Genomic DNA, 11674 nt, shown 5'->3' on the forward strand with positions numbered 1-11674 from the left:
AAGCCTTGGTGCGCCCTCAGCGGCGGAGCTATGAACTGTGAGTGGGCAATGTGCCGGATGCGATGCGCCAAGGACGGCTCTGCTCTCTCAGCGACGCCGTGGCCGGAGGATGGTGCGGCCACCCGAGCTCGACACCCTCGCCGGCGACGTGTGCGAAGTTGGTAGTAGTGTAAAACAAAGTGATGATGGTGTGAGATGGTACCTACCTGTCGAGACAAAACCTTAGTAACAAGGTACCACCTACCTTGGGTACCTAAGGTACCTGATGTCTCCACAATTTACCTACCTATTCCAAGGTGCAACTGCGGCACGTAGTAGACACCTCAACCTCGGGCTGTATGGTCGTGATAACGATTTGCTCTCGCTCACAGTGCCTTGCAAGACGCGCTGCTGCTCGGGGAGCAAGCAAGCAGTATCCAGAGAGGTAAAACAGGCACCGCAGACTCGGTGCGGTCTGTCTCACGTTTTGGGGGGGGGGGCAATCATGGGTTGGCGGGTGGGTGCCCGTGAGTGACGAGACGAGACAGCCCTCCACTACAACGTACAAAGTACCTACGGAAGCGCCCTTACGCGCCGGTGGGCCAGCCTCTTGGGCGTCGCCGCTGCCATCCGTGGCGCCTCCGGTGTGGCTCATACCAGACGGTCAGTTCTAGAGCAAGTTGGAACAGGGAACTTCGAGTGAACCTTGCCCAGGCGGACTGACTGTTCGTCAAAGCACGGCAGGAGCGGGCTGGCTGCACTTGGCACCGGGCTCGTCGTGCGTGCTAGTTGGGGAAGGCGCACCTGTCAATGTAACCGCGCTGCGTGCTGCGAGCTGCGATCTGCGAGCTGCGTCGCACCTACTAACTTGGGATCGCGGTTTCCTGCACTCGCCGAGCATGTTTTACTTGGTACCTGCCTGAGCACCAGCCTTTGGGGGTACTACAGGTAGGTACGCAGTAACTTGGTACGTACCTACGGAGCAGGTACCTTGGAAATGTTATACCCAAGATGCCATGAAGGCTTAGTACGACTCACGGTTGGCAGCAACCAGACGGGCAGCATACAGGTAAGGTACGAGACCTGGCATGTCTCGGCCCAGCAGCATCGCTGCGTCAGGGACGGCCGCCCATGCACGGGCACTCACATACAAACGATAACATGCTGTATAAAGAGGTAGTATGTACCTAGTACTCTGGGACCAGGCCGTTTAGCAGGCTGCGACGATGAGCCGAACATGCATGTACTGCTACGAAGTACTAACAACCCACGTACATATAGTACAGTACTTCGATGGTAGGTACGAACACGCCTCGTGTAAGCCGGTAGGCTGAGAGCTCTGCGACCGCCCCGTCAGTCGGGCTGACCACCCCCTCCCCGCCCCCTCCTTCTGCTGAGCAAAGGCGGGGGGGGCGGGCTTCCATGTTGGCAGCTGTCACGGAGCGGACAGCTGGAGGCTCAGAAGCCACCGGCTGGTGACGGAGAGAGGTTTCTCGACGCCGCTGCGTGGCCACCGACCTGGAACTTAACGCTCTCCTCCTTGCAGCCCGGGCAGGCAGGCCATTGCCCGATTCAGCCTCGACGCCTCGCTGTTGCTCCCGCAAAGGGAAACAGACCACAGGCACCGGTTTTACTTTCTTTTTTCCTTCTTCGTGCTCGACACCCTCACCCTCAGCCTTGGCTTTTGCTTTTTGCGCCTGGCGGATGGGTGTCGGGCCCTGCGCTAGACCAAAGACCCCCCCCAGGCCAGCTGCGTGTCTCGCAGCCCCCATTCGGATGGTTGGTCCTTCTACTACTAGGTACCTAGGTAGTTGAGTTACTTCGTAACCACTGCTAGTGCTCTATTCACGCTGTCGCAACGAAACTCGGTTGATACACATACATGGTTAAATTGAGAGTGCTCCCTTTTGAACGGTGAACGGAACCCGCCGAATGTAGTACGTAAGTCAAGTACGCAGAGCCATCATGCAACGCCCGACTGCGACAAATGTGGACGCACCCAAGACCATCCCGGGCCGCAGCCGCAAAATGGCGGGTTGTGTTCTCCATGGCCTAATAATGGCCGCTTTCGTTTTGATACCATGACAGGTTCTGTCCGTTGCAGGTGTACGTTGCTCATCGGCCACTGCAAGTGGCGGACCTTTTTCCTCGGGCACTTTGCAACTACCAAGAGAAGAAAGGCAGAATGCATGGGTTCCTTCGTGTTATTCACTACCTCCCCCCCCCCCGGGAGCAAGTGTATTGTAACTAGTGAGGGACAAATACTGCGCCCGGGTTCGTCTCAAGGGCTCTTCCCCGAGGTGAAGCCTGTGCTCTACCGACCCCCTATGCGCATTTCACCCAGGTCGGCAGCTTGTCACAATCTGGCCAGGAAGCCCAACAAACCCCCGTAACGCACTAGGTGGCAATGCGTTTTAGCGTCCGGAATATGGCGTCTAATCTCGACATTACGCCGTGAGGGAGGACATACCGAGGAATCTGGACATGTCGCTGCTCGCTTGACCTCTCTCGGCAAATAATAGGTCGCCACTTCCAGCGCCTGCGACACGTAGCCCTTGTCGATTCTCATTCTCCAGCATCCAACGTGGCATATCTGCGTCTCCGGATCACACTAGTACACGGTACAGCTATTAGCTCCCTATGGTCATGGCTCGAGTGAAAGGACGTTTACCTTGCCTGAAAGGTTTGTATTGTGTTCGAGAATCGTAGCTTCGGCTTCTTCTTTCGTTCTTCGCTTCCTCCCAGCCGAGATGGTCTGGGCGAATAGGAAGAGGCTGAGGAGGGCGATGGGTGACTTCATGGCGTGAAGAGGAGCAGATATGTGGAGGATGTGTCCAAACGATGGAGGCTACGGAAACACAGCCCAGCAGGCATTGCTGCGCGGGTATCTAGAGGATTTTATATTCCGCAATCGCCCTTTTTGCAGATAAAAAGGAACCTAGGTATTCGGCGCAATTACTATATGATATTTGACATGCGTTATTTGACATACGTAGGCGGCAGCATACGGTTCACACTGGGAGCATGAGCCTTGGCCATAGCGAAGAGAGGCAATAGCCTAGATGAAAACCATTGTGTCATCGCCTTGTCGTGAGAGGACATTGCGTATCAGTCCCTCTCGGCGGCGGCGGCGGCGGGAACGGAATGCCATAAGGTAATAGTCGATCGTGACCAGCATTCGTAATGTAGCCAAGTCTGCGTATATCAGACGCCGCACGCACGCACACTCTACGCCTCCCCTCTTCTCTTCCGAAGTGGATAAGATAGCAAAGGAAGGGGGAAAACGCTCGCCGAGGTTGGGCGCCGTTTTAGATGGCTGCCTGACGGAAGGTTGCCGGTCATCCGCTGGGGGTTTTGGTGGTGCCTGGTTCCTGGCAGGCAGGGCATGTTCCAACCCGCACAGCACAGCACCCGCCACCGCCAATCATTTAGTAGGTACCAGCAACTGCAGCAGCAGCACCACCACCACCACCACCACCACACCCGTCGCTAGCAGAGGTCCAGCCGCAAGTCTGATCTGGCATCCGCAGGGCCAGTCGTCGTGGTTTTGACTGACAGTCCGAGGCGGCGACGTGCGGGCCACTCCTCCGGATGACAGCGCAGGACCGCCAGACCAGAAATGAGACCAGTTGGCGGGCGGGGGGTCCACGGAGACAGGGGGACAGGGCGTGATTCGGTTTGTAATGGGAATGGGAATGGCATGCCAATGCACGTTGCTGTGCTCTACGCACATCGATGCATGCAGTGAGTAGGTATGTACTTACTCTTCTGTACAAAGTACTGCGCGTAGCAGGTACATAATGTACATTAAGTACGAAGTAGGTACTAACGTTAGCACCTTATTACGGACACGCATGCGGTGTCAACATGGCATCATGTTGGCCACTGCCCGCGGATGCGGCCATCGCAACGACGAACCGGCCGCGTGCACGGCGCAGCAGCAGCACATAACAACCAAGGCACCTACCTGCGCGCGTGCCTGCGAGGCGAGGTGAGAAAGTGCGGCGGTGGACGCAGGGAGGGATGGAGATGACCACTTGACAGCTCATACTAACGTTAGTACTAAGGTAGGTGACTGAGCGCCGCCACGTCCTGCACCGCTGGGTTCGGACTCCGGCCTGGCGTGTGTGCGTGCGTGGTCGGCCCCCCCTCTCGTGTGCGCCGCGGCATTGGGCGGACAATAGCCTGCGCGCGGCCGTCGACAATACACACGTATGTATTGCTGCTGCTGCCACTGCTGATGTGGTGTGGTGGTGGTGGTGGTGGTGATGGCGGTGGCAGTAGTACGGCCTCTACTAGGTAGTAGTAGAGCCCAGATGGTGGTGGTGGTGCTAGGTACCTAGCTGATGCTGTCAACTACTACTAACCTCTCCGTGCTGTGCTGCGCGCGCGTCCACACACATAGGCACACACAGCGTCTCAGCCGACGACGTAAAAACGGGTAAAGAGCTTGCCGCTTTGCCATGTATCTATTTTGACGGGGATTACGGTGGTGGTGTTGGTGGTGGTCACGATGCTTTCTATCGAGGTACGAAAGGCAAGGTACCTACGCTGCCTCCCCCCTGTTCCCCCCTCTAAACCCGAATGCTACAGTGGAGTGGGAGCACCTAGGTACGAAGTAGTACTGCTAAAATTTGCGGGCGCGCCATCCACGGGACGAGACCGTCCGCACCTCAAGATCCACCCGTCCAGCACCTGCCCTGGCTAAAATAATTGCATACTAAAACGTGCGCTGATGAACGAAGGTGGTGGGTGCCGTGGGCCGGCGGGTGTCCGGTGACGATCATGGTGACTTTTGTTCCTTCCTTTCTCTCTCTCTCTTCTTCTGTCTCTGCTGTCGCTCTCTCGGCTTTTCCCCTGTCACGCCCCCCTCCCTCCCTGTCTGGGAATCCCTGGCAGCCACAACCCACGCCCACGCCCACGCCCACGCCCACTCCATCTCTAGCACACCACCCCCCTCCCCTCCCCTCTTCCCCCCACTCATCAGCACCTCCCCCTCCTCCACTCCACCTCATCGTGTCCTCCACCACCTCACCCGTGCTGTACTGACTAGCCTAGCCCATCGTCGATACCATGCAAGTACCTGGCTTGCCCCGGCACCGGGGCCCAGATCAGAGAGGCACATATATCATCACCGCCTCCCGGTCTGCTCCCGCCTTCGGTCCCGTGGCTGCGGCTCCCACTCCTTCTGACCATCCACGGCGGTCCTTTTTGCCTGACCGAGGGGCAAGAACCGGCAGAGGCAGCCAGCCTTTTATTGTCTTGACTCGCCCACTTACACGGGAAGAAGCCGAGGAGCACCACCTGGACTCTGCCCGTCGCCGGGTGGTTTGTCCGCTTTGCAAAACCGTCTGCCGGCTTCAGAACTGTGCGTCTTCATCCCCCCCCCCCATTCTCAGCCCCCTATCCCCGCTTGCGGGATGAAAGCCTTGAGACATCCACCATGCTTGATCACTCATGAACGCTTGCTCATACTCCTTTACCAATGTAGCTTCCTTCATCTACGAAGCATGTATAGAGCGTAGGTCTCGACGACTGCTTCCGAGTCCGATGACTCTGTCTCCCTGGCCGGTCCTATTTTGATCTGGTGCCGGACGTCGATCGCTATTCTTCATTCGCCATTCTTCCTTCTCTTTCTTCGTTCCGACACTTGATCCTTTGGAGCAACCTCTCTTTCTTCGTTTGTATCCTCAGACAAACGCCCGAGCCTGTCATTACGACGTTGTCTCCGCCCGCATGGCCTTACGATCGATCTTACCTGGAAACGCAACGGCAGAACGCAAGTCGAGCAAGCATCTCCACTAGATCGACATCAGCGTCACGCAGGAGGACCATGGACGGCGACAACGGCCGCGGGCCGCAGGTTTCGCGGCGGACCCTCACCATCATCCTCGCCACCACCATCCCGTCGGTCGTCCTCATCGTCGCCATCGCAACAGTTTTGTGCTGCAAAGCCCGTGCCCGCCGGGCCCGGCTCTTTGATCGCGGCATCACACCCATCGGAGACGAGGAAATCGAGTCGTGGAAGCGGAACCGCATGGCTCGGGCCAGTGCCGCACAGCAAGAGAAGGTGCACGCGCCAGTCACGCCGCCGCAGCGCCACGACTCCAAGTACAAGGGCCAGGCGGGCAGCCACAACAACCACCGTGCGACGGCGTCAGCGGGCTCCGTGCAGAAGCCGGCTGCCGTCATCATCTACCAGACCCCTCGCTCGAGCGAAGACGTGCCGGCCTCGTCGTCTCCCCCTTGCGGCAAGCGGAGCTTCGACGTCGCCCCGGCCGCCGTCTTGGCCCGCGCCCCGAACTCGCGGCCGGGACTGACGGATGAGACGGTGCAAGGCGAAGACGCCTTTGTCGTGACGCAGATTAAGCGGCACCCGTCCCGGCTGGCCAAGGCGCCGCCGGCCTTGTCGGGCCCGTTGTCGCCGCGCCACGGCCGCAGCAAGAGCACGCGAGCTACCATGACGGGCACGACGGGCGCCCAAGACCTGTGGTATGCGCAGCAGCCCGAATTACCGCAGCCGCCCAGGCGCTCAGCGGACATGCCGTTTCCGCCGTCGCCGTCCTACCGCAGCCAGGCGGTGACGTACTCGTCCCGCTCGACGCCGCAGCGGTCCTCGTTCGACGACGAGCACCACCTTGGCGGCCTCTCACCCCGACCGCTGATACACCAATCCGAGATTGGGCGGGCCATCGGCTGAGTGCGCAGGAACGGTCTGTTTATATTTACTGTTGCGATCGCTGGCGAATTGGCACGGCCACGCTGCAAGTTTGCTTGATGAAGAGCCTTGGATCAGGCCAGGAACCCCCCGGGCAATTAAGCACCGAGGAGCAGCAACAGGCATAACCTTGATGGCGTCAATTGCAGAGCAGCACTCTTTGGCCCTCTGTGGCCCTCTCCCCCGTGTTTCCATACGTCAGGACCGCGAGGGTCTCCCACGGTACCTACTCGCCAAGGACGCCGGATGCGGTGTGGGGCGGACTATGTTTCAGAGCGACCAGGGGTCGAATCTTTACAGGGAAGGGTATCGCGGCAGAGACAATACGCCAGCTCGATATCGACTTGATTTAACATTGCCATCGTCACGAGGTGGCCTCGACCAGCACGGTGGATCCCCAACCCTTGTCGTTGAGCAGCCGCACGGAGAGAGGGGGTTGCACTGTGGGCAAGTCAGGTAGCCGCAAGAAGCGGTGAGCGGCCGTCTGGACTCTGCACTGTTGAATAAGCATGAGGCAAAGCAGCGTTGGTTCCAAGTTTGCATCGTCTGTCTCCTTAGAAAGGGACTCGATGGGACTGAGACGGCAGAGGGCGCCGGGCGCTCACAGGGTCGAGGGCTTGGAGTCCCCGACGGCGTCCAGCTTGACGCTGTTGGCGCCACACAAAGGACAGCGTGGGATGCGGTGCAAATTGTTGGCAGCCAAGTGTAGCAAAAAGAATGGAGAGCCCTTGCCTGCGATGTCGGTTCCATGATCTGGGTGTGTAGACGATGCCCGACATGACCCGGGACGAGGCGCCGCAGCTCGTTCCCGTAGTTGCTGATGGCGGTGCGATGCATACATGCGTGACAGTATCGAGTAGGGTGTCGACGGCGCTGTCCATATTTGAGTTGTGCTCGGATCGGGGGTTGTGAATGAATGGTGGGTGCATTGGTAGGGAGGGCATGGCTGGCCCCAGGTTTCTAGAAGCAGACGATGCGGGGCCGCGGGCGTAGACACCTGTCAAGACGAGGTGCGCGTGCGAGGAGGACTCAAGCGCCGTGCCATCAATGTCCCTGTCGGCAAGTCTACGCGTCGGGTTGGTGAGTCTCTTTCTATGAGACGCAGTAGAAGGAAAACGATAGCAGGCTCCAGCTCTACTACCTACTACTAAGGTACAAGGGTATCACTAGTGAGTGTACGTAAGGGACGAAGCACCAAGGCACAGGTACTAACCTTCCTATGTACCGGTACCAGGAACCCTTCCTCGGCGGCTGGGGCGTTTATTAGTGGTGGAGAGGGACGGGCAAAACAGAACCTGAACCTTGACCTAGAAGCGCTGCTGCGCGCGGCAGCCACTTAACGCGAGGAGCCCCACAAGCGCGGTGGCGCGCGACGCACAAGGGACGGGAACAAACCACCACCTCAACTCACGCTTCTGGCGGCCTACTAACTAGTTGACGTACCCAACAAACGCGCTTGGCCAGGCAACTCTCTCATCACTCACTCTCTCGGCTCACGCTCTGTAGCGGAACCTCAGAATACTTATCGTCCCGCGCTTCAATCGCCATCCCTCGTGGCCCCCGGGTTTACAACAGCGCCGTTGCCAGATCGATTCTTGTGTCAGAGAACCTTGGAGCTTGAATCGTGTCCCCTTGCGGAGGAATCGGCACGTTGCCCGCGAGGATTACGCTTTTCTCTCTGTTTTTTTTTTTCCTTTCCTTTTTTTGCGTAGGGACCGCCGACATAGCAAGGAGGATCGGGCTACCGGGCTGCCTACGACGACGACGTCATCTTGAGTGCGACGAGGGAAGGACGAGGAAAAACGACGACGACGAGGCCATGCCGGCGCGCAAGTCGGACCACCGTAAGAGCGTGGGCGACGCAGGAGGTCCCATAGCTGTCACCGCCACGCCCGGCGCCGAGAGCGCCGCGACGCAGCAACCACAAGGATCGTCACCCGCGGCCGGGGCGGCGGCGGCGGCGGCAGGGGCAGGTGCCGCGCCGGAGCGGAAGGAAAAGGAGGCCAAGGATAAGGACCACAAGGATAAGGATGCTGTGACAATCGAGGTTTGCCTCACCCACTCCTCACGCCCGGCCTCGGAACGGAAATACGCTGACGACCTCGGGTGTTGGCATGGGACTCCAACAGGACCTCACGCTGCCCAAGTCCATCATCACGAGACTGGCTAAGGGGGTCCTTCCTCCGAACACGCAGATCCAGGCCAACGCCATCCTCGCCATGAGCAAGAGCGCCACGGTGTTTATCAACTACCTCGCCTCCCAGTGGGTTCCCTCCTTCATCTTTCCCCCCTTTGCGTGTCTGGGCGAGAGCAACAGATCTGTCTGGTGTGCCCCTGGGGGAGTCGAATCGACGGCTGACTGAGCTTTGTGCTCGCAGCGCAAACGAGCACACCGTCAACGCCGGCAAGAAGACGGTGCTGCCGGCGGATGTGTTCAAGGCCCTGGACGACACTGAGTTTTCGTTCCTGCGGGAGCCTCTCGAGGCTGAGTTTGCCAGTATGTGGACGCACTTCCCCCCATCCCCCCTTTTCTGGAGCGCTCGACCGGCGGCCTGGGCCCAACGTCACAGCCCCTGGGCTGCCGCTCACTGGTGATGCTCGGGCACCTTGGGACGGGCCCTCTTTTTGCTATGAAGACGCGAGGGGCCGTGCCAGCTGACGCGAGGTCCGCACGCAGAGTTCAACGCCATCAAGACGGAGAAGCGCACGTCGTACCGCGCCAAGGTCAAGTCGACAGGCAAGGACGAGGCGGTCAAGCGGCAACCGCCCTCAGAGGACGCCGACATGGCCGACCAGACGGCAAGCGCCGCCACAGCCCACGCGCCCGACACCATCGTCTCCGCCTCGTCCGGGCAGGCACCGCATCGTGCCAAGAAACCGCGCGTGGACCGTGACGCGACGGAGGATGAGGATGAGGACGATGAGGACGACGACGACGCGGACCAAGACGAGCACGAGGGGGCCGAGGACGACGAGGAAGACGAGATCGATGAGGAAGACGACGAGGACGAGGACGACGCCGAGGGGGGAGGGCGCGGCAGCGGGGACGAGACGCAGGATGCGCTGGAGGAGCGCGAGGCGGGAGACGAAGGCGACGAGGCGATTGACGGAGATGAGAGCGACTAGGTCGGTCTCCGGGGGCGGCAATGACTCGACTTGACTCGACATATCCTGATGTCCCGATTCTTCCCCCATGTCGAGACAACAGATGAGCGATGCAATCCTTACTGAACCGCCTACCCTGGGGGTCTATCGGCTTCCCTGTTCGCGTCCGACCTGATCGTTGTCGTCCAGGACAGCCCCGTCGCCCCCACGCCCGGGTTATCCAACCCTCTTCCAGGATCCGTCCATCCCCCATCCGGCCTCTTGCGCGCAAAAACCCCGTACGGACCACCAAGGGGGGTTCCATGTATACCGTCCGCTTCGCTCGGTCATAGTACATGGACACAGGTGCGCCCGCTTCGGCAGTCCGCCCCCCGGCGTCCCGTACATGACTACAAGATACTATATGCCCATGACTCGAGGCGCCTCATCTATCCCTCGCTATCCGCCCGCGCCGTCGTCGGTCATCCTGTCCGTTGGGTTCTACAACACTACGACAGGACACGACAGGACAGGACGCGACGCGACGCAGCGCAACGTGATGCGATGCGATGCGACGTGACGTAACACCACCACGGCATGGGCTTCGGCGGTGCGCCGGGGAGAAAGGGGGGCAGGGGGGGCAGCAGACATGCTGTTCACACAGGACACATAAGCACATGCCATGCCCACCATCGTCGCCGCTGAGAGTAGTGAGTAGTGGGTAGTAGTGGCATGTGGTGGGTAGTACGAGCACCGCTTTGGCAAACCACCCGACCTCTTTTTTTTTTTTTTTTTCTTGTTTTCTTTTCTTGCTGCTGTGCGACAGACGGACGGACGGACAGACAGACACGGCCATTCGGGGCGAGGGCGGCAACTTCTTTTTGTTCTTGGCGGAGATTATTGGGCGTTGTGTTCCGGAGTTTTTGTGCGGTGATGGTGACGGTGACGTAGGTAGTCTGTGGTTTGTTGTAAAAGATGTGTACCGTATATATACCTACCTATGCATGTGTGTATGTATGTACTTCGTATATAACTAGTATGTACGCATGTACGCATGTATGTGGGCAAAGTATGTGCATACAAAGCAAAACTATGCAAGAGAGGAGTACCTGTACGAAGCCATGTTGTAGGTAAGGTAGGGTGCATGTTCCTGTGGTGTGGTGTGTGTATTCGTCCGCGCCGGGGCTGGGCTGGGCCGCTTTCTTCGCACGCCGACAGACAGGCACGTGCGAGCATGCATGTATGTGCATAAGGGGGGGGGGGGACTATACGGACACTCTCGACATGTGCGTGCGTGCGTGCGTGAGTCAAAACCTAAAGGGTGCCCTGCGTCTGGCAGGTAGGCAGGTAACTAGGTAGGCAGGCAGGCAGTGGTGGGTGTATCTGACCTTCACGATATTGAGCAATGTACGCATGCGTACTCTATACTGTATGATAAGTACACTCGAATTAAAGAGAGAAGCACGGGCTTTCTACGTTGTGACCATGTAGGTAAGCCGTTGAGTATCCCGCATAATATATATAACACACTTGCGTAGATGCCCCCGTTTACACAACGAGCATGGACGTCGAGGGTTCAAGTCAACAACCATGTACGACCCTCCTTCCCACCCCCCCCCGATTTTCCATCACCCTCTCTGCCATCGAGCTCGCGCGCCCTTCCCTCCCTCGCACCTCACCTCCTTGTCTCCCTACTATTCCATTCGCTCGGGTATTCCTGCCTTGGTACAGAGAGGCACCTCTCGCACTACGATTCCTTATACCTATTACCCCCCACCCAACCTCTCCCATCTCCATCCACTACGTAACGTATCGTCCGTCCTGTGCCTCCTCCTCCTTCCTAGCTGGCCTGCTCGGGATGCAGAGGTCTCGGACAACTGCGTCATCTCGCAG

General features: G+C 58.8%; 3 protein-coding genes across 3 annotated transcripts; 2 read left to right on the forward strand and 1 right to left on the reverse strand.

The window, feature by feature from the left end:
* Positions 1-2304: 2304 nt before the first annotated feature.
* On the reverse strand, positions 2305-2779 carry JDV02_001611 (uncharacterized protein; the record flags this gene model as incomplete). Its single annotated transcript, XM_047982554.1, has 3 exons — positions 2305-2376; positions 2450-2590; positions 2651-2779. 3 exons carry the CDS (start codon positions 2777-2779, stop codon positions 2305-2307), a joined length of 342 nt encoding a protein of 113 aa, XP_047838520.1.
* Positions 2780-5812: 3033 nt separating this feature from the next.
* On the forward strand, positions 5813-6679 carry JDV02_001612 (uncharacterized protein; the record flags this gene model as incomplete). The annotated part of the gene is made up of 1 exon (XM_047982555.1): positions 5813-6679. The coding sequence occupies one exon, from the start codon at positions 5813-5815 to the stop codon at positions 6677-6679; it is 867 nt and encodes a 288-aa protein (XP_047838521.1).
* A 1727-nt stretch (positions 6680-8406) lies between these two features.
* JDV02_001613 (DNA-directed DNA polymerase) lies at positions 8407-10788 on the forward strand. The gene is made up of 4 exons (XM_047982556.1): positions 8407-8744; positions 8827-8960; positions 9076-9194; positions 9375-10788. The coding sequence occupies exons 1-4, from the start codon at positions 8517-8519 to the stop codon at positions 9821-9823; spliced, it is 930 nt and encodes a 309-aa protein (XP_047838522.1). The 5' UTR covers positions 8407-8516; the 3' UTR covers positions 9824-10788.
* The last annotated feature ends 886 nt before the right edge of the window (positions 10789-11674 follow it).

The sequence above is a fragment of the Purpureocillium takamizusanense genome, chromosome 1 (assembly GCF_022605165.1).
Source record: "Purpureocillium takamizusanense chromosome 1, complete sequence".
Taxonomy (NCBI): domain Eukaryota; kingdom Fungi; phylum Ascomycota; class Sordariomycetes; order Hypocreales; family Ophiocordycipitaceae; genus Purpureocillium; species Purpureocillium takamizusanense.